General features: G+C 45.9%; 1 protein-coding gene across 5 annotated transcripts in view; it reads right to left on the reverse strand.

Moving 5' to 3' along the window:
* LEF1 (lymphoid enhancer binding factor 1) overlaps window positions 1-21,582 on the reverse strand; it is a 69,834-nt gene that overhangs the window by 20,126 nt on the left and 28,126 nt on the right. For 3 of the 5 annotated variants that reach the window (XM_061478393.1, XM_061478377.1, XM_061478370.1), the window contains 3 exons: window positions 7,843-7,975; window positions 3,833-3,923; window positions 1,523-1,606 (listed from right to left, as the gene is read on the reverse strand). In XM_061478393.1, coding sequence (XP_061334377.1) covers window positions 1,523-1,606; window positions 3,833-3,923; window positions 7,843-7,975 — 308 coding nt within the window. The remainder of the gene's footprint in view (window positions 1-1,522; window positions 1,607-3,832; window positions 3,924-7,842; window positions 7,976-21,582) is intronic. The other 2 variants (XM_061478386.1, XM_061478380.1) reach the window with 1 other exon arrangement.

Consider the following 21,582-nt stretch of genomic DNA (forward strand, 5'->3'; position numbering starts at 1 on the left):
TTCCACACCAAGATATAAACATTTTCAAAATATCCACCACCAGCCAAGGCAAAGGAGGGAACTGCCATGCAGAAACAAATAAAATGGAAGAGGAGCCTTTTCAAGAAGTCCCTGGTGGCTCTCTAACGAATCTCCTACTTTTCAAGGTAGTTAAGCCAAAAGGTTTTAACATCACTTCACCTAACTCACTATCCTTGCCTGAAATGCTTAAAATAACAATAAATCTTAAAAATACTGCATCCCCCCCTGCATCTGGGGGGATGGAAGGGAGACAATTTTGTCCTAAATAAAGCTTTGTACAAGAAGGAAAATGGAAAAGAAAACCAAAGTACCACTAACTCAGTCATCTCACCCAACTAATCCAGGTCATCCTCAAGGTTACCTGAGACAGATTTTGAAGGTGCTGAGCATTGCAAGGTCAAGTGCAGCAGAAAACCTGCATGCTTCATTTTGGTGGAAAGTACCATTAACATCAGAAGCAAGCTTGCACTACAAAGATTTGCTGAATGAGTGCAGGTTAAGGAATGGCATCCAGCCTCTCCTTTCCCCATTTCTTAGTCCCTTTGCCCTTTTCCTTCATGTCATCAAAATAAAGCAAACACAAAGCCCAGTAACCAAAGCAAGTCATTTTATCATGGAGAAAGAATTGGTTTTCTTCCCGATCACCCTGATAGGCACATGCTTATCATTCCCCTGTAAAGAAGTGAAGGAACAGAGATAAACCAAAGGAGCCCACACAAACAGAAGCAAGAGAACCCATCGCTTATCAAGTGGCTTGTCTTAAATCCCCGTGCAAGAGGATGTGTCTTCTACAAGTCACACACAAAAAAAACAACAACCCAAGAATGGTACATTGCAACCTTGTGTACACCAAGCACAGGATGTAGAAGCTGTCTTTAGAGTAAAAGCAAAAAGCAGAGGAGAGGAGGTCTGGAGTGTGTTGTGGCCAAGTCTCAGTTAGCATTGCTTGCTTGCACTTAGACACAAAGACACAGTGCCTGATTCACACACCAGTACAAACACACTGTGCTGGCATCCCCTGCCATTAGTGGCTTTGGGCTATGAAACACCCACTTGCGAGCAAGTTTCAACACGGAGCGATACCTAAATGATTCAAGACTAATTACCAACAACTTTGAAATTAGAACTACAGAACGCAGACTAGAGTGACAATCCACCTGGTTGCATACTTGTATGAGCAAAACTCAAGGATGCACGCTGTATGTTATATCTAGAAATGAACTAACGACTCATTTCAGATGAAACAGCTCAATTAATTGTTGACAATTCACTGGTGCTCCTAATTGCAGTACTTCAGAGACTGCCAAGAAAATGCTGAATGAGACCAGTGTGGGATCCAGGCAAACTGTATATACACAAAATAAGTTAAATAAAAAAATGTGCATAAAGTTTTAGCTGACTGAAAAGCAAGCAAAGGCAGACCAAGATGCAAGCAGAAGAGCAACTTGCCCTCTAATGCCAGCAGTTACTCCCCAGTCAGTCATTCACCTCCTACACCTACCTGGACATGGAAGGGTCGACTGAGAGTGAGGATGGATAGGGCTGCCTGAATCCACTCGAGATGGGATATACAGGCTGACCTTGCCTGAGGTCACAGAAGAAAGGAACCCATCAATCATATGATACGGTATTCAATAGTTACTCTAGCGTTACAAGCACTTGATGGGAACTCACTACCAGTCACAAATAAATAGTAATAGGTAAAACTTTCAAGAGTTCTGCTGTATTCAAAGATAACGAGTACTTGAATGCTTTGGACTTTCTCCCTTGCTTTTGAAAGATTGCCAATCCAGGCTGCCACTGGGGAGGAAAGCAAAACAACCAGTCTTCCTCTCCCAAAGCACAAGTGCACACACACCCCCGCATGCACACTCCTCTGTCTCTATCCCTCTCTCACCTAGTTTTAAAAGCACTGGAATTAGATTCGGTTAACTAGCTCTTAGGAAAGAGGTATCTTATTCCAAATAGTTCTACTGTAGATCAGTGCAAGAACACCAGACTGTGAATTACTAAGCTAATAAAACTGTTCAAAAGGTTTTCTAAGCCTTTGAAAACTTGGGACTCTCCCATTTGCATCTGCTATAGTGAAGTACAAGTGGGCAGCTTTTCTAAGAAAGTGGAAGTTTATTTGATTAGCAAAACCAAAACACAAAACCCAACCACAATCACCTAGAAGCCTACAGCAGCACAAGTCCATCTTAACTACTTCAAGAGCAAACTCTGCAATCCATGCTTATGTGAAATTCTTACCTTCTTTATTCTCCCATATATATGGAATATTTTGTCACCAGCCTGTCATTTGGACTCTCTAATTTTTATCATCATCACTGGATTTTGGTTACTTTCAGTTAGCAGTGGTTCAGGTCACAACTACAATTAACACCCTGAAGTAGCATGCTATGATAATGCAAACAAATACCAGTTCAGCCCAAATACCTGAAATAGCCCAGAAAGATCACTGCACACATCAATCCTACTCAATCAGTTACAAATTGACTGGCAGATCAGTTTTCAAAGGGGAAAAAAAGGGATATTGGTTCAGAATACAGGTTTCACATTTGGATTACATTACTGGAAATGAGCAGTGCTTAAAGGGAAGGGGAAAAAAAAAGGTAAAAGAAAATAGTGGAAGTCTCAGCAGTGCCACTGCACAGAAGGCAGCTGGAAGCTGTACAGCATAAGGGACGGTGGCTATGTCCCGCTGAACGTGTCTTATAACATCAGATCTTGTGTCTCCTTTTTCTTTTCCCTCTTCCATCCCCCCAGCCTCTGTATCAAGAAGCCATTCAGAAGAAATGACTGACCACATCTGGAAAATGCCTGCCAGGAACTGCCTGGTGGTGAAGGTGGAGACTGAGTTGAGCAGCAATGAATGGGGAGGACAGGGTGGGGGGGGATATTATTTTAAAAAACAGGGTCAGATACTTCCGTATTTTAGTTTGGTTTCTGATAATAATTTGCTGCAAAAAGGCATGCGGCACTTCCTGAAAGGTTTGCCAGCAATACAGCATTTCATCATCTTCTGCTCTCTACTTTCTGTGCTTGTCGTCACCTGGATCATGTTCCCCTCCCATAAACACATCAAAAAATAACACCACCCCCCCCCCCCGCATCGCTTGGGCACAGACAAGTCACGATACAGATTCAAAAGCACTGAAATTGTTGCAGAGTTTCCTTATTCCCTGCTTCGGCAGCATTGAAGGCAAGTACCTCTCTACCCCAAGCAGACGTGAAGCATCCTGGCAAATCAATTACTCTGAAAATACCATGTGTTTCCTCCTAAAGGAAAATGACACCCTGAGTGGCAGAGAGAGAACCCGAGAGTGCTAGTATTAGCAAGAGCAGCAAAATCTCCCAATGACAGAGGCTTCCCTCCATGTAGAAAGTGTAAAAAGCAGCAACTACAGAAGTTTGTTATCCATTTGGGTGGATTTCCCCCCTCACACACACTTCAAAGTTCTTTCTCACCTCCCCTCCCCTCAGTAATTGCAATTTTGTTTATTAAAAAAATCACATTTAATTCCTTGAGAAGTGTTTTCTGCTATCTTTCCAAATGCCAAGAGCCACAAATCTGAGCCATAAGAAATATATCGACTTCAAAGTGAAATCTACACACTTCAATTTCTGTACGTGTTCAAAACCCAGATTCAATTCATTTCAAAGATCATCATTTTTTGATCTTTTCAACTAAAATAACATAGTAATTTCTTACTGCAGCAACATTCTGATTTTGTAAAGGCTGCAACTGATTCAACAACAGGAAATGGTGTGAACATGAGCCTTTGTCTGAAAAGAAGCTAAAAGATCTTACCAGCCAAGAGGTGGTGTTATCTGTCCAACCCCCCCTGGTGACAAGGGATAGAAGGTAGGGAGATCAGGAGCTGGAGGATGCCTGGACATGCCTGTTAAAGAGCACAGAAGAATGAATGACTTTCCCCTCAGAATACTACATGTGAGCTTCAGTTCACAGCTAACACAGCCAAAGCTGTGATGGAATTAGGGCTCTGGATAAGAACTAACCACCTTCCTGGTTAGTGTTAAAAGCAAAAGGCTACCCGTGTCACCTTTAAAACAATAAATAACTTGCACACAATATTGCAGTTTAAAGTGAAATACTGGAAAAAACAAAGTGGAAGGAGGAAATAAATGTACAGGCCAGTACTGGTGCAAGTTTAGATCTCCTGAAAAGTGCGTTAGGCAATACTGTCCTGCCAATGGTTTCACCAAACCCAGCTGGATCCTGAAGACCTCTTCTAACACAGCATGAAACAAGAAGAAAATAAAGCGTTGTCAAAGAGGCAGCACAGCAGAGCTATCAGATTAGGTAAATTGCTACTTGTACATTTTCACGGGTTCCCTTATGGATTCACAGATTTTGGAAACTTGCTACCACGGAGGATCAGTGGTTAATTAAGAATCATTTTCAGGCCCATAATGGTCACACTTGATATGATTCATTTGGCTTCCAATTGTCACTCCAGCTCCAACTAAGCTCTTCATCAAGTTGACTCCTGTGGGCTCCAAGGTCAATCTGTTTTGCGTTGGTAGTATTTCACGGAAAAATAAGAGTCCCATCAGGAATGATCCATCGGCTCACATTCCCCAGAACACAGAGTCCTACAACTGCAAGAATCACCTCAAGATTAAAGCTAATCCTTGTCCCAAAAGGGTCTGTGGTCTCCATTCTTCACCTAAACCTTGTGCCCCCAGGAGACGTGGAATTACAGTTGCAGAGGCCAGAAAGACATCAGTTTATTTAAATGTGTTTGGGGAAGAGGGGGCTGAAGCAGAAGGAATTGTTAAGTCTACTTCACATGTTCAATCAGCTGCTTTAAAAGGGCATTAAATATTTATGTGGTGACACTCCAAAGGTCCAAGACTGAGTGTGTGCTACCTTGAGACTTGGTTTATAGATTGATGCTACCGATTTATTCCCCACCCCCAGTCTGTATTTAAATCTTCTGAATTTAATTACAAGATTTGAAGAACACCCTTCAGGACTGTGACCAGGAAAGGACGGGAAAAAATACTGGCAGTGTTACTGTCTCAAAATCGCTTAATTCCCAGACCTGGGACCACAACCTGGCTGAGGATCGGATTTCTGTCCAGCTGTCTTCTCAAAGGTGTTAAAAACCAGCTGGTGGCTGACAGGAGAGGGAACACTTTACGTATCCCTGGGTTTTTATGTGAGAGGGAATGCTCTTTCAGAGCAGTTTAAAGAAAACCAAAACACAACAAGAGCAAAGGTGAAAACCAAGCACAGCATCTCATCTCTAGTGACGGTTGATGCTCCTGGGAGTGCTAACATGACCTGGCCCCTGCCAGACCATGTTCTGCACAGGGAGCTGGGCTGTTCCTTCCCCCAAACCCACATTTCTGACCCAAGGAGACAATGTTGCTCTCTCTGCACTAACACACAGTGATTGTTGCTAGAATAAAACTTCTGGTCCCTTATGAGGGGCTACCCCCTACCTAATGCCCAGCAGGAACACATGCAGCTATTGAAAAGCCAATGCTCTCCAGAGCAAGTTCTTGTGCATGAGAGGGTTAAGGAAAACATAAAGGGAAGGGGGAGAAGGGGGAGAAAGAAGAAGGGGGAGAAAGAAGAAGGGGAAAGAAAGAAGTGACCACCTTCAGCAAGGCAGTGGCTGTGTGTCCATTCCAAAGTGCCTGAGGTGCAAGGAGCAGTGCTGCAGGCAGGGGGATTTTGGTGAGAGGAAGGCACCCTGGCATCAGGGCTAGGGCGCCAGGGCAGTGCCTCATTCCAGACCCACAGTGGGAGGTGAGGACAGAAACAATGGCTGGAGGTATTTGGCAGAGGACCCAAGGGAAATAAAAAAATCCTCTCTTTGCAGCAACTGGGGCCACTTCACTGGGGCTGCTCCCACACGCCAGCGGCGAAGAAGCGGGGAGTCTGGAAGGACCACACACATCAAGGAGACAGCCACAGCCACAACCAGAAGTCTCCATCCCACATTATCCATCCCTATCTTCACTAGACACTGAGCAAAGGAATCAAAAGCCCCTTCAGGAACACCAGAGGGACACAAGCTTGGCACCAGAGATACCCCTGACTGGCCCCAGGCAGAGCCCCTTGCCAGGCTTGGAGACCTTCAGGAGTGGGGATGTGAGTGGTGGCATGCACTGGGGCTGGGCAAGGGAGAGGGTGAGAAAGGGCAGAAGAGATGAAAACCATCAGAAAAAACAAACCAAGTGTTCAGTTTGGGCCTGCAGGACAGGAAGGACAAACGTAGGGGTAAAGGCAAAGAATATTGGTGCAGGGGGGCGAACCCATCATGCAGTAGGTGAAAACCCCTTGAGCTCATGAACTGCAGCAGTGGGGTGTGCCCCAGACACTGCAGCCAGCTTGGGCAAGAGGTGGAAATCCCTTTCTCTAATGTGCAGCACCCCTGGGATTTCAAGGAGTGAGCATGAATAGCCATCCTTCTCCTCGGCACTTACTTAAACAAAGGAGGAAGACAAATGAGGACAGGACATCTCCGTTTGCTTCTTCCAACTCTGAAAATTATATTACACATGTATTTACAGGCCAGGCTTTCCAGGCAGAGTAGGTTTTTTTTTCATTCTCCCTCCCTAAAAACCCCCAACAAACTAACCAACAAAAAGCAAAACACACGGACAGCCACAAGGCCATGGTATCTTCTGAATGTAGCCCATGTTATTATCTGCATAGCAAGGCCAAAATAAGAACCAGGGCATTCAGGGAAAGTCAGAACTAAAAAAAGCCTCTTTCCCTCAGTGATGGTGGCTGGAAACCACTCCAGAAAAATGGGACAACTGCGCATGTGGATGTGTGCCCAGGTAAAGCAGAGCTTCATGATCTTGTCAACTAGGTGTCACGCCATGTGGTGGGACATGCAAGTGCTGGAAGAGGCAGGGAGAGACACCCTCCAGGACCAGTCTTGCCACCAACAGACTTCACATCCATGCACAGATGTCCCAACTACAGTAAATGCCTCTGTAAACCCTCTGCTCCTTCTCCTTCCCTCTTGGCTACCAGCTCTCCTGCGTAAGCTTTTCCTCCTCAGGCTCTAACCCAAACCCCAGCTAAGACCCATGCCAACCAGGGTCAGTCAGTCCTCCCCTTGCACCTCCCCAACAACCATCATGTTCCCTTCCAAGCTCCTGCTTCCCAGTGCTAACAAGCACACCCTCCCCAGAAAACCCCTGGGCTCACCAGGGCAAGAGCTCTCAGCACAGGCTGGGCTTGGCACCTTGAAGGCTGCTTCCCCAGGGGCCTGAAGACCAACCTGGAGAGGGGCTGGTCTGACATGCCAAGTTGAGGATCTATGGATCTTTGTTTGGTGGTGAGGCACCGGAATGGGTTGCCCAAAGAAGCTGTAAATGCTCCACCCCTGGAGGTGTTCAAGGCCAGGCTGGACAGAGCCTTGGGTGACATGGTCTAGTGGGAGGTGTCCCTGCCCACAGCAGGGGGGGTTGAACTAGATGACCTTAAGGTCCTTTCCAACCCAAAACAATCTATGATTCTACGACTGACGTTTCTGCGTCTACACGCTGCAAGCCTTGGGCACCACAGAGGATGGTAAGGACTGGCTGCTGCTTGTTGAGATTTTTAAAGATTTTGATGAGTAAAGCAAGCCCGAATTATCACATTCAAGACAGCAAGATTTAAACAGCCAAGTTAAATATCAGCATCATGTCAGAATCACCATCTCTGAAAGCAGGCACACACACCTGGAACACTCCCTCTAAACTGCTACAATAAAAGCTCTATCAATCAGCAGCACGGGGGCACAGACCACTCTGCACCCCCACCACACTGGCATAGGACAGGCTCACCTTGTTTGGAGTTGACGTCAGAGGGGATGTGAGATGGGTGCGACCCTGGGGAAAAGTGCTCATCGCTGTAGGTGATAAGAGGGGTGAGAGGGTGAACCGCATGAGAAGGCTGTACCACTGGCACCTTGTTTGACTGCAAGAGAAGAAGGAAATTAAACTGTGTCAGCGAGGTTGGGCTTTCTGCATTAAAAAAAACATCCAAACAACCAGCAAACACTCCCAAAATGCAATTTTACATATCTGCATTACTGAAAGCAGAGGGAACAGATGGACAGAGATGACACTGGGGCTGCCAGATGGCAACCAGGTTTGCTGCTAGAATCAGCATCCTGGAACCACTGGCACCTGAGGAGGGATGAGGGCACTGAGGAAGTGTGTGGAGATGGGCAGGGGCCGGGAACAGGAGGAAAGGCATTTGGAAGAAAGGGAAATGGGGTGGGGGAAGCATTGGACAGAGAGCCATAGGGCGGGAGGAGCACCACACCGCACACCAAGGGCTGTGAAAGAAGGTTGGCAAAGCCAGCAGCAGTGCTGAAGAAACCCTTTGGTTGTGGGATCAGCCTTAAAAATACCCAAAGGTTTAAAGTGCAGGTTTGCCATATCTTCATCCTTAAGAGCAACATGAGCTTCATCATCTTCACTCCTCCTCTCCACTGCTTTTTGCACGGCCACAGCACGGCACAGCGGGAACAAGCCCCCACCATTGCCAAAGAGTATGATGGGTTTTTTCCCTTACAATTTTACAAACTCTGTTTGAAATCTCTTGGTCTGTTTATCACGTAACTGGAAAAACACCCTTAAAAGCCTGACTTCACACATAAGCAGCTGGCAGAGGCCTTAGGGCGGTCAGTTAGGGAGGAGACGCTCTGAACACCCAGGGACAGCTGGGAGGCCTCTCGCCACATCATGCCAAGGGGCAATCAAAGCACTACAAATGCCCAAGAGGGTCCCAAAATGGGTGCTGTAAAGAGATGTCCATTCAGGCCAATACGCACACTTCCCATCAGCATTTCCTGCATGACAGAGGGATACCACCCAAAATCACACTCTTTGATCAAAGCTGCAAGACAAGAGGACTTGTTTGTCCCCACAAAATGCTGCTGTATTAACACTACTTGAAACACAAGCTGTTCTTCCCATGGTGGAACAAGCCATGGCAATGGTGCCAACGTGTAACAGGAACTCCTCATTTGTACCCCAGCAGTCTAATCTGCCCCTAGCAAAATTAATTATGGCACAAAAAGGTGTTAATTAAAATCTAAAGGGGGGGGGGCAAAAAAAAGTTGTCCTTCAGACAGAAATGCTGATAAAACTCAGCAAGGACAGCCTGTCAAATATAAGGAATTAAGAAAACAAATCAAGAGCCCAATGAAATTCGTTTTCTTCGAGTTCACTACCGAAATCCCAGCATAAACAGATGTAAGGACAATACTCCCAAGTACAAACCTGGGATTTTTCTGGACTTCTGGAATCAGAAGGGTTACTAAATGGACAATTCAATTTATTGTTAAGGCCGGTAGGAGTAGAGGAAAGGGAGCAAATGGGAACCAATGCAGCATTTTCTGCTTGCCTTAGTTTCCAGAGCACCACCTTAAGGAACTTGCATTAGCAGGCAGTATCTTCTTAATGTCTGACCTATCCCTCCAGTCATATAGCTCAGAATCTGGTGCCATGAATTTTTGCTAAATTATGCTATCCTTGCTCTCCTCTTAATTTTACGGTTTTCAACACAGATTTGCTTTCCTGTGGGAAAGAGATAAGAACCTGAGGATTTTAATTTAAGCTTCAGCCTTGTCTTATATTTTGCAAGATGGAGAGAGAAAGCGGCGCTCGTAGGTGTTTTAAAGCCAACAAGCATTAGGTCCATTTTTGTGACCAAATAATAAAAGCAATATGAATTCTCAATAATATCTGTTAGTTGAGTTGTAAAGGGGATAGCTCAGATGGCTGTTCATCTTCCTTGTCTCTATAAATTCAACAAAAAACACATGCCAACAAATTTCATATGATTTACAAATCAGGCCTTAGTCTTTCACTACAAGGCTTGAGGGCCAGCCCACCATTCAGCAATTGCTTTATCAACAATAAACTATATATTAGGAATCAAGATCAAGCAATAGATGTATTTAGGTCACACACAGGCAGCTGCTAATCAGCATTAATTTCTCGGAATTTAGTAATTAACATTCTGTATTATGCTGGATGCAATTGTCATGCACGCCCCTGGTATCAGGGTTACTCGCTTTCAGACATCATCCGTTTGTACTTTGAGCGAGCCAATCCCCATGCCCCCTCGCTCGCCAGCATCCTGGAGATTTTATTTTCTTTTCTAATTCTCGGCACCTTATCCCCTAAGCCCACGGCAGCGGCTTTCAACGGGCGAAGGAACCGTGAGAAGTCAGGAGAAAAGCAAACCGCTTGTCAGCAGGCTTAAAATTAACATATAAACAGGGTGCATCTCCATTAAGAGCATTTGGGGGTCTGCAGAGCCAGAAATGGGGGGAAAATAGTAACAATAAATAATATTAATAATAACAACATCAATAACAACAATCATTATAATAATCTCTCCCCCACTGCCTGTCCCACACTGCTTTGGGAGGACCTATGGAGCTCCGGCAGCTAAATTCTGCTGGCCACCCAGGTCTGCCTCCAAACAGGGGCACAGGCTGAGCCTTTCCTTTCCCTGTGGTCCCACCAAGATGACCACAGGGATTGATGGGGAGAAAACACAAGGCAACATGTGCAGAATGAAACCAGGATGAGAAAGGCCTGGTGACATGTTTTGCAAATGCCCTACAGACTAAATCAGTTCTGTTATGTCACCTGCCCTACACATCAACCCAGGCAGGTTGTCTGGGCCCTCCTCCCAGAGAGGGTTCAGGGCAGGAGACCAAGAGCCTGTATGCAGACCTGGATACCCATCTCGTTGCCCTCCCACCCGGAGGCCAGGGTCAGGAGAGGAGCAGACTGACTCCACACATACCATCTGGTCCCATGGGTGCCTGTACCCTTCACCCTTGGGATATCTGGACTAGGAACAATGCTGAAGCTCCTTCTAGCACCTACTACTCACAACAGGCATTACTGCCCCAAAGGCTTTTCAGTGCTGCTCGACACAGACAAATCCTACCTCTCACTGAGGTACAAGAAAGTGCTGATTAGACTCCTACTGCAGCCCAGTGTCTTTGCCCATAGACTTCCTCCTCCCCCCACAAACATGCCATCCCTACTACGTATTTCCCTAATCCTCTGAAAATGGGGCATACACCTGCAGAAACACTTGAGCAACTGACAGAGACCTGAACCCAGCGATCACCAGTCTGGGTCAGCGTGATCTCCACGCAGGAGGAACTTGGTCCCCCATGCTTCGCTCAGCACCTGCTAACCGAGCCATCAACCACTACCACTCTCCCCGGCACACTGGTGACATTTACATTTAAGATAGGCATGGATTGCCAAGCACCTTTTCTCCTCCACACAACCTTAAAATCTTCTGAGAAACCCAATCGGTCTACATGCCTTCAACAAGACAATTACGTAATTAGCCATTGTCCTACATAAGATTCTTCAATATTTCGGTATAGAAATTATCCCCATCCACTGAAACATAGTATTTTGGTACCTAAGTAACTTCTAGAAACATACAGCCTAGCTCAAGATTTGCAATTTGGAAAAAATAAATAACTAAAAATGAAGACCTGCAGGTTACAAACCTGAAGACTTTCTGTTACACTATAAGGCACCTTGTCATGCACAACTCATAGTCTGTTATGACATTAAATGTTAATGACAAAGGCATCACCTGAGCCAGCTCAAAGGGACAATTGCTCACAAATGACCAAACCTTGGTGGCCTCCTTCTCAGAGGCTGCTGGCCCATGAGGGATCCAGTCCCACTGCACAGCCTATGGCAGCATAGAATCACAGAATGGTTTGAGTTGGAAAGGACCTTAAGATCATCTATTTCCAACCCTCCTGCCATGTGCAGGGACAAATCCTCTAGGAACTAACTTGCTCATGGGACCTCCCTTTAGCCCTCCTTGGGCACTTCTGTTTGGATGTTTGCTCATCAGTTTGGCCTTCACGGTCGGTATCTTTTGTTTGTCCCTAGCATGTGCTCAGATGGAGGTGAGGCAGCACAGGCAGGGAACAGTCCCCAGCAGGGACACCAATAGGGCAACCAGGCAGAGCTGGGCAAATACACATATGATAGAAACAGCAATTATTTGGCCAGTTAATGGTAGGATGCTATATCCCTAATGAAACGATGGTGAGCCAAGGGTAAGAGCTTGCAGGGAAGAGGACCCTGACAGAGCAATCGGCACTTCCAGCAGGCACTTCACCATGCACTGGACACTGCTTTAAAAGTATTGCTGTGTTACAACAGGGCAGAAAAAAACACCCAAGTTGGTACAAGAGCAAATGTTTCCATTGCAAACCACAGTCATGGTCTGCAAATGGTAAAGCTTGAACTGTACTCAGGCATTTGGTGCAGGGCAAGGATAGGGAGAAGAAATCCCCCAGCCATGGCATTGGCATAGCTGCTGCCGTGCGGTTGGGTAACCCCTGAAGTACTCTGCGTGGCAACGCTGTACCTGGATTTACAGAGCTACTCACCGTTTTAAACATGCGCCTCGGCTCTCACCTGAGGAGTACGCTTTGAGACAGTTCAAATTAATCTCTGGTGATTCGATGGCAAACCCCGGCATATTGGATTTGGCCTGAATTCAGGAAATTTTCCCTCATTTTTAAATGTTTCTGAAGAAAAACAAAACTACTACCAGCAAAACACAGAACTCAAACCCTCCTCCAAACACCAGCTAACGCGTCAGAGAAGGCCTGCACCTGTAAGGTATCCTATATGCAACAAGCGTGCAAAAACTATAAAAAGCCTGAGACAGCCATGGCAAAAATGCCTGTAGGTCAGAGCCGGGTGAGGCAGGCGGCTGGGAGCTCCCACTGGAGCTGGGGGACCATTTGTTCCAGCTGCTGCACAGAGAAAGATATTAAATTAACAGCCCTTCAAAGGACACGCATCTACAAAGGGGGCTCGCAGAGAACTGCAAGTGAACCTGTGCTTGAACACAAGACTCAAGCATCCCTGGGTCAACACCCAAAGAGGTGTTGGGTGGGTATTTGTCTTGTTTTTCCTCTTTTCTTTAAACACAAAGCTGCTTCTAGGAAGCCAAAAAAGGCTCCAGCCTGTCTACTTTTCCTCTCCTGTCAACATTGGGTACAGGCACTAGCAGATGGTCTTCTCAATTCAGATTAAAATAAGCCAATCAAAAAACAAAAAGGCAACAACCAAAACTTAAGAATGGAGAAATGCATGCATTCCCTTTTGTTCCTGAAAGAGGGGGTCATTTTGAAATAACATGGCTTCGAGTTTTTTGACAGCAAATGTTAAATTCAGGGGGAAAACACAAAAACACAGAGCTCCTCCAAAAAAACCCCAAACCATCCCACTAATGCTATAGCAGTACCGCAAAACAAAAGGACCAATGAGTTGTTGAAGGATTTGAGGATACCTTGCCCTGAAGGAACAAGAAAAATCCATCCTTATTTTAGCCTATTTAACTTCTAGTTTCTAGAGCCCCGAAGCCATCCTTAGGCAGACAGGTTTTAGCAAACCCAGAAGACAGCAGTTTTAGCTGTCTTCTCAAAATAGTGATAGCATTTTAATTGCTAAACTAACTCTGCATTTACCCCTTTACCCCTTTGCTGACCAGCTGTTGCAATAAAAATGCAAGACCAAGAGGAATGTAGTTTTGGAACAATGTCAAAATCAGGCTCTTGTCCAGGTTCATCATAAGCTTTAGCGCAGAGAGTAGAAGAGAAGGTACCAGTAAGGTGTTGTGGCCAGAACTAGTTACCAATAGATGAAACAAGCTCATCAACACCAGCAATAATTGCAATTATAATTTGCCACCTCCCTGAGAGCTATCATACAATCTCTTTCCATGGGCAACTTTGCAGAGATGCAGCAAGCTTGATATAGAGCGAGCTCAGTTTACCCCTCATCCCCAAACCATTTGTTTAGGGCAAATAGTTTCATGTCCAAAGCCAAGCTCCTTCCAGGCTCCTGATGTCAGAGATCACTTTATGCTTAATTTTTAAGACTTTCTCCAATCCTCAAGACAGTACAGTTGGGAAAATGAAACAGAAGGCATGAGGGTGGTGGATTTGTAACCTCTTAGCCTCACCTGAAGCTAAAAGTAGCAGGAATGGGGAAGCACGCCCATAGGAACACCCTGCTCACAGGAAACAGGGACTTAGGAATATTGTGATTTATGAAAGCCAAATAAAAAAGGCACAGCCTTTTCACCGTTCTTCACAACTCGGAAGTGGGAGGCCACTTATCTCACTGACCTTTTGTGCTTACAGTCAGCAGGGTGACACCCCAGGGAGTAAGGAAGCAAAGTGAAACACTGTGTTCACCCTGATGTGAAGCTTTATGACTTTAAAACTGCTAATACTTGTTCAGAGCAAAGCTAGAATCAAAATCGCACATTTCAGGGGATAAATGGATGGCTTCCCAAAGTCAGAAAAGAATCCTTCTGGTCCCTTTTAATCTTGCATAATGTACTTCAGAGCTTTGCCCCATAATTGAGTTGTATTTAGTGCTGGGAGCCAGGGAATGGGACAGCAAGAAAGTCTGTCATTGAATCCTTTCCCCCTTCCCCAGGACACATTGCATCAGGCAATACAGAGCTGCAGCATCCCAGGAGACCCCCAGGGGACAGAGAGAAGAAGCTGCCAGTGCACCAGCCCATGAAGGAGGTACCCAGGGTCCTTGCTAGCGCTTTCCAGGGTTACATGGGAGCAGAAAAAGTTTATGCCCCTTTTCCAGGTACCCAGACTGCCTTCCTTTTTGGGAAGCCCAGCAGCAGGTGGCTGTGGCTTCGATGTATGGAAAAGGCAGCTTCATGCTGATGGTGCTGTGACATGGTCCACGGCCACGTACATCAGCAGCAAAGAGGGTGTCACGGCTGGACAACACAGGCAGCGTACGAGGATAGGCAAGGACAGTCAGAGCAAACCCTTCTGCCTGAAGCCAGAAGGGTCATGTGCAATAAAAACTTCAGTACAACAGCCAGGAGAGCATTGTAAAGACAAGATTTGATAAAGCCTGGAATAAGCATCTGTCTTAGACAGATTACAATCAGTAAGCGGATTCAGGTTAATTGCAACGTTAGTGAAAAAGCACCATGCTAACGGCTTATCTACATTCCTTTACCAACTTTCTCCCCCCCCATCCCTTCAGTCTTGGAAATTAATATAGCACAACTGTGATGGGGATTTGCTGAAAAGTTGTAATAAGCATTTGAGTTCCCTCAAGACAACTTTAAAAACATGGGTGTTGAACCTGACAGAAACACACTTTATTTCAAGTGTTCATTAAGCACTGCCATTAAGTAAGTGATTAAAGCACACCCAGTATTAAAATAGCTTGATTAGAAATCCCCTGCTATCTCAATTTTCTTCTCTCCCGTGTCTTCTTAATTTGTTTGTTCTTGCCTGCTCAGGAAGGCTGTTGGGAGAGCTGGAGAGCTGGTGAACCACGAGGGGAGCCAGGCAGGTCTTGCAAGGCTCTGATCGGGGGAGGACAAGCCCATTTCTATTTATGTATTGCAAGTTCACATATACACAGATTATACTTAGTTTTGCACAGCCCATTGGTTTTAGATTGGCTGATATGGCGTTAAATCCCCAGCAAAGCCACATGCTCACAGGGAAAGCTTTCCCTGTTAAAATGTTTAATTTCACTCTCCAACCTCGGCAGCAGGTCCTTCCTTATGGCAATTAATTGCCAGCAAACACTCTGCAATTTGCCAGATGATGCTCATTTTAAGCTCTTGTTCCCCCATGGTGGTCTTTTTAACTTTGCTTACCCTGAACAGTTACTCCATCTTTTCCCTGACGTAAATACAGGCACCAAGAAGCCCGCACCCGTCAAGTGTCAACCTGCCACATCAAATCATACACTTGACCCCAGCGGTCACTAAGCACTCCCAAAACCTGGTAAATGGGACCACTGGCACTGGAAATACTCTGGGTGGAGACAGGCCCCACAGGCCACAGCTCCCCATCCTCTACCTTGTGCAGCATCCCTGCTTTTGCCTCGTGCATCCTTGCATGAGACAGAAGCTGGTCCTGTCATCCAAAAAGGCGTTTTCCACCATTGCTTCCTGACCAGCCCACAGTCCTTTTTGTACTTTATTGGTCAAGGGGAACACAGGCACCACAGTGTTTTAACAAGCCCAAACTCGAGCCTCTGAGTCACAGGTCTGGCTTATTAATTGCTTAGACGATAAGGACTGTTGCCCTACCAGTAGAGAAAGCCCATAGGACATCAGAGGAACTGATGCCCACAGCCTGGCCACTTGCCAGGGCAGGATCAACAGGGACGTTAGCGCCAGGGAGCCCCAGGGGTTTTGGATGGGGGGAAAGCTGCTGGAGCCCATTCCAGTGTCACTTCTTATGCCGTCTTCAGCTCTTCCCTGGGGACAAAGCTGCTCTGTTTTTTGTCACCACAGCTGTCTGCTGAGTTAAGACAAAGACACAAGCTTGTTTTGCTTGCCTTAAGGTTATCAGGATCCCTGCTCACAGCAACTTTGGCATCTGCTCTGGAGTACTCAGACCCATGAGCTAACCATGCCTCTCCCAGGCAAAGGGATGCACTCAATAGAATCATTGAATCATAGAATGGTTAGGGTTGGAAAGGACCATAAGATCACCTAGTTCCAACCCCCATGCCATGGGCAGGAGCACCCACTGAAATCAAGCATGAAAACTGCTCAGGCAAGTAAAATGCTGCATAAGCATACAAACTTTGTGTGAAAGCGGGCAGTCTGACAGCAGCCTCTGAATCCCAGCGTTCCTGTTCTGGGCAGACAACATGCGTCACAGGATGGGATGACTTTTCCTCATCGGCCTCCTCACATCCCACAGGATACCAACCCGGGCTTCTAGGGGGAGCTGAGGAAAACACCCGTCCTGCACCCTGGTGACAGGAAGATGCCTTTCGGCATTGTACACATAGTGGATCAAAAGTGCTTGAAATAGGACATCTCTTAAATATATTTACACAATGTCTATGTTACAGCCTGTTCAGCATCACATGCCATAACAAAGACCATCAGACCAAAGACTGAGAGATGGGTCACCTTCTCTTTGAGCATCAAGTTTTAAGTTGTACTGAATAGAAATATTCTTGGTTAAGAAAATGTGAGAGCATGATATGCATTGAGAAGACATCTTAGCTGTGTTCCATAGAAGGACAAAGGCTCAGATGCCTTTGCAAACACCTGACATACCTTTATGTGCCTAAAACCTGTTCACCATGCCCCATTTGTAACTTAGAGGTTGACCAGGCAGCAACTGCTTAATTCTAGCAAAACACAGATCAAGCTGCGCTGGTCACACGACTCAGTGTGACTGCCGTTTTTGGAAGTGCTCCTGCTTTGTCTGCCTTCTGAAAAATGGCACGGAGCCCCCACTGCTGGGATTTCAACCACTTCAGGGGAATTTCATGGCAGAAGTGCAGCAGACCTGCGCCCAGCTTGAAGCCCAACACTGACAGCTGGAGCTGTGTGTGAAGTGTTAAGGGTGGTGGAGGCAGGCAGATTCAGGTGGGATTGACGCAGGGATCACTCAGCATATGACGGGGTATGAAGGAAGAACCAGAGGGGCCACCTTCTCCAAATTTGAGGCTCCCAGGCTCCACTGACCCTGCATACACACTGGAAAATGTTTTCAAGAGACTTCCATGAGTCCAGCTAAACCATATTAACAGATTTATCCAATAACATGCAAATTCAGGCTTTAATGAAAGTCTTATGTCCCTGCTCTAAGTGATTTGGACTTTTCTGCTAATGGCATCTGCTAATGACTGAAGATTTAATGCATCAAGTCTTAGCATACATCAGTGCAAACAATATAATCATTTAGCAGAGGCAAAAAGTCATCTCATTAGACATCCATCATTGGATGTGGGCAAGATGGTCCAAAGGCTTAAAATAAAATATTCATTTTTAAACTAAAAAAAAAAAAAAAATGCCCCTAAAAACATACAAATGATTAGGTCAAAAGTAGCAGTCTGCCAAAGCTTCGCTAGGATTGAAAATGCAAACGGCAACGTTTATCTGGAGGTAAAACGCATTTGCAAGTACTTAATTTCTTCAGCACTGTTCCACAGAAGGCAAACCCAATTTTAACAGGAATTAAAGCAATAAGGCCCTCCAGAAACAGAACATCTCTTAGACAGGTTATTTGAACCATCAGTAGAAGGTCACAACAGGAATTATTTCTACCACACTGTGTAAGATGAATTCAGTACAAACAGAAGTGTTGTATGCTACTAACTTCACTTTATACATCAGCCTCATGGGTGTTCGGCATGTCGGTAAGACACAAAAACATGCTCTAAAATTACATTTACGTGTAGCTAAAAAAATAAAACTCAGAGCACACAGTTAAGGAAGAGCAAAGAATGGCTTGAGCAAAGCAATGGCTCAAAGGAGCAAGGCTGCAAACACTTTTTTGGGCCCAAACCATTGATGCCAACTGCTTCATTTGGCCTCTTGGTGTAAACAGGACCAATTAAGCCATGGCAAAATGCTGCTGGATGCTGAGCTGCTAACACATAATCCAAATGCTTCTTTAGTATTTTGTATTTTCTGTATTGTTTTAGTCTCATTTGCCAAAGAAGATAGAAAAAAGGGACTGATGCCTTCCAGCCATGGGCTGCTGATGGGAGATGAGTTAGGTCAGGGGACTACTGTAATAATAATGTAATAATCATGCAAGCTGCCAGACTATTCACAAGAAAAGCAGAAAAAGGAAGGGAAAAGGTGTTCCCAGAAAAGATGGAGCACCCCACCTTTGTGCCTGCTGTCTCCCAGGGCAGCTTACAAAACATTTCCTCACCTCCTCCCAAAAAAGCATACAGGGCAGCCTCATGGCAAGCCCTGCCTCCAGACAAAGAGAGAAGCCAATGAAGGACCCCTCAAGGGATGCTCCTGCATCAGCTCTGAGGCTAGATGAGCCTCCAAGGGCCGTTCATCCCTGTCTCAAAATGCACCCTACTGGCCCAGGAGTCCCTAGGACCCAAAATGTGTGTTTCTCAGTGTCAATGGCATTGGCTGTCCTCCAGCTTTGCTCTAGGCCCATTCACCGCTCATCCTCACCCCTGCCCCACCACCCTGTACTCACCCCTGGGAAGCTGCCTGGACCTCCCTGGCTGCACTTGGCTCATTTGACTGCGCAGCACCCTCGGGCTCCTCAAAACCAGGAACTTCCTTCAGTTTTCAGGCCTTACCCATGCAGGTGCACAGCCGTAGATTCACAGAATGGTTTGAGTTGGAAAGGACCTTAAGATCATCTAGTTCCAACCCCTTGACATGGACATCCTGGGCACTGACCTGAAGGCTTTCAGGTGGCTGCGGTGGCCCTAGCTTGGGCAGCCCATGAGATGGGGTAGTCATGGAGAAACATGGGGCTCACCTGCTCCCCCTTCCCACCCCACTCAGTTTGGTCTGTTACTACTAAGCTCTTTCCCTTAATTGGCCACAGGGCTTAAAACAAAGTTGCTGGTATGCACAACACACGTGATGCCTTTTAAATCCCGTGGAGGACATTTCTGCCTGCTGCTACTCACTTTTTAATTTATTTATTTTTTAATTCAAGAGCTGCCCTTTAAAATTTAAAAATCACTTTTAAAAGGAAAAAAACATACCCAGCCCAGAGGCTGGTGCAGCAGGCACCCACATCCCCATAAAAACCCTGGGCTGTGCTTTATAACATGGGCAGAAGTCTAAACATCATAAAAAAAAGAGAGCCTAAATTGCCAGATTGCCTGAGCCTCCAGTAAATCACCCTTCCAGATGGGCTCAAGGCTGCACACAGAGCCCCACTAGTAGCAACAGGTTGCCCCACAATTACATTTCAATCCTACTAAACTCAACAAACATTATATGAGAATTATGCTCAATTTCATTAGAGGCACTTCTGAAGTTTACCGTTGCCTCGTCATTACCAAGAGTTTGATTTTTCATGCAATTAGCTCTCCCCTGTGCAATTAACCCCCCCCATCAAAGTGTGGTGGAAGAAGAGGTGGACAATTTCTTACCATAACTGCATCCCTCCTCAGTACTTTTCACTGCAATGAAGACCACTCTCGGGAGAAATAACAGCTGCTGTTGAACTCCACAAAACACCACTAAACAATTTATCAGGCAAAAAATGAGCTCATGCCAGGAGAGCCTGGGGAAGCATCCAGCCCTTCTCCTGCCTCCAACAGGGTGGATGGTTGAGAGTGTCAGAAATGCCCAAATGCAATGCTAACCCCTTTGTTTTTTTGGGGTGGACGCATGAGGGATCTACATGAGACCTGCTCGCTGTACAGATGCTGACGCAGGGCAGTGAAAACTGGAACTGCTCCAATGCCCAGCATGGGCTCACACCGGGCCTGGCAACCTCAGCCAGCAATGCACCCACCCAGCAACCCCTCCAGCTGCCCCCACCAGCCAGGAACATGGTCAAGGTCTGCAACCCATACTAACGAAAATGATTTATCTGTTTATCTCCCTGGTCCCTCCATTCTCTCTCTTTCCCCTGCTCCAGGCACACTCCTTCCCCATCCCAAGCATGGTATTTCAGAGGTCAGGACCAGACCCTTCCCTCTCCCCTGTAGAAGGAGCAGTCTTTTTAGCTCGATGCTCTGGGATCTGAGGATCATCTGGAGGTTGGGCAGCAGACACATGTGCTCCTTCTGCATGCCTTCTGGATGCTATACACAGGCACATGTTCAGTTTGTTCAAGAGGTCCATTTCAGACCTTTAAACAAGAAATCAAATGTTGTTTTCTAAAAAAATAAATAAATACTAACTTTCGCCTTTCATGCAGTAAGTGCCCTTGCTGTGTAATATCACCTGCTGATGGAGATAAAGCCTGTCTAGGTCTTTCTTACTCCTATCCTATACCTGGAATAAGGATACCTTAACCTCATGTAAAAATAAAAATTACCTGAAATTTCAGGCTGTTAACATGCTTCCACCATCTCACAGGTGCTGGGTCACAGCCAAGATGCTATCCCCCTTGAAACACCAGCAGAAGTCCCCCCTGCCTTTCATATAGTTTCAGTGCCTGTGCCTGAAGACAAAAGGGGCAAAACCACCACGCCAAACAGCCAGGCTTAGGACAGTGAGCCCCCAGCTACATCCAGAGAGACAGGCCTGTGAGCCACAGGGTGAACCTCAACTTCAGGGGTGCAATCTCTCATGCCACCGAACAAGCACAGATGCAAAAATATGTCATCGAATGTGCGGAAGTAGGGACGGGATTTGCTCTTCTCAAACACAGAATCATAGAACAGTTAAGGTTGGAAAGGGCCTTAAGATCATCTAGTTCTGCTTACCCTCCTCAAACCTCCCTCTCCACACACAAGCTGCTCATGGGGGATAAGCAGCTCAAACTAAGTAACTAAATGCCAGTCTACCAAACAGTGGGAAAACAACATCATTTCACTGGAAGATACTGTGAGTAATTTCTCATATGCCCAGTATTTTAGAACTCACCATTGCACCAAACTAGGAGCTGAGAACCTGAGGAAAGCAGACCTTTCGGTGTAGCACAGAGATGGAGCAGAGCTTTTCTCAGCACAGAGCCCTCGCGCACCAAGTCAGAGGAAGGAAATGCTGCCTCCCCCACAGATTCTTCTTTTTTTTTCATTTTTATT

This window comes from Pezoporus flaviventris, unplaced genomic scaffold (genome assembly GCF_033815535.1).
Source record: "Pezoporus flaviventris isolate CSIRO_AGI_PZ_B2104156 unplaced genomic scaffold, CSIRO_AGI_Pfla_v1 ptg000002l, whole genome shotgun sequence".
Classification (NCBI taxonomy): domain Eukaryota; kingdom Metazoa; phylum Chordata; class Aves; order Psittaciformes; family Psittacidae; genus Pezoporus; species Pezoporus flaviventris.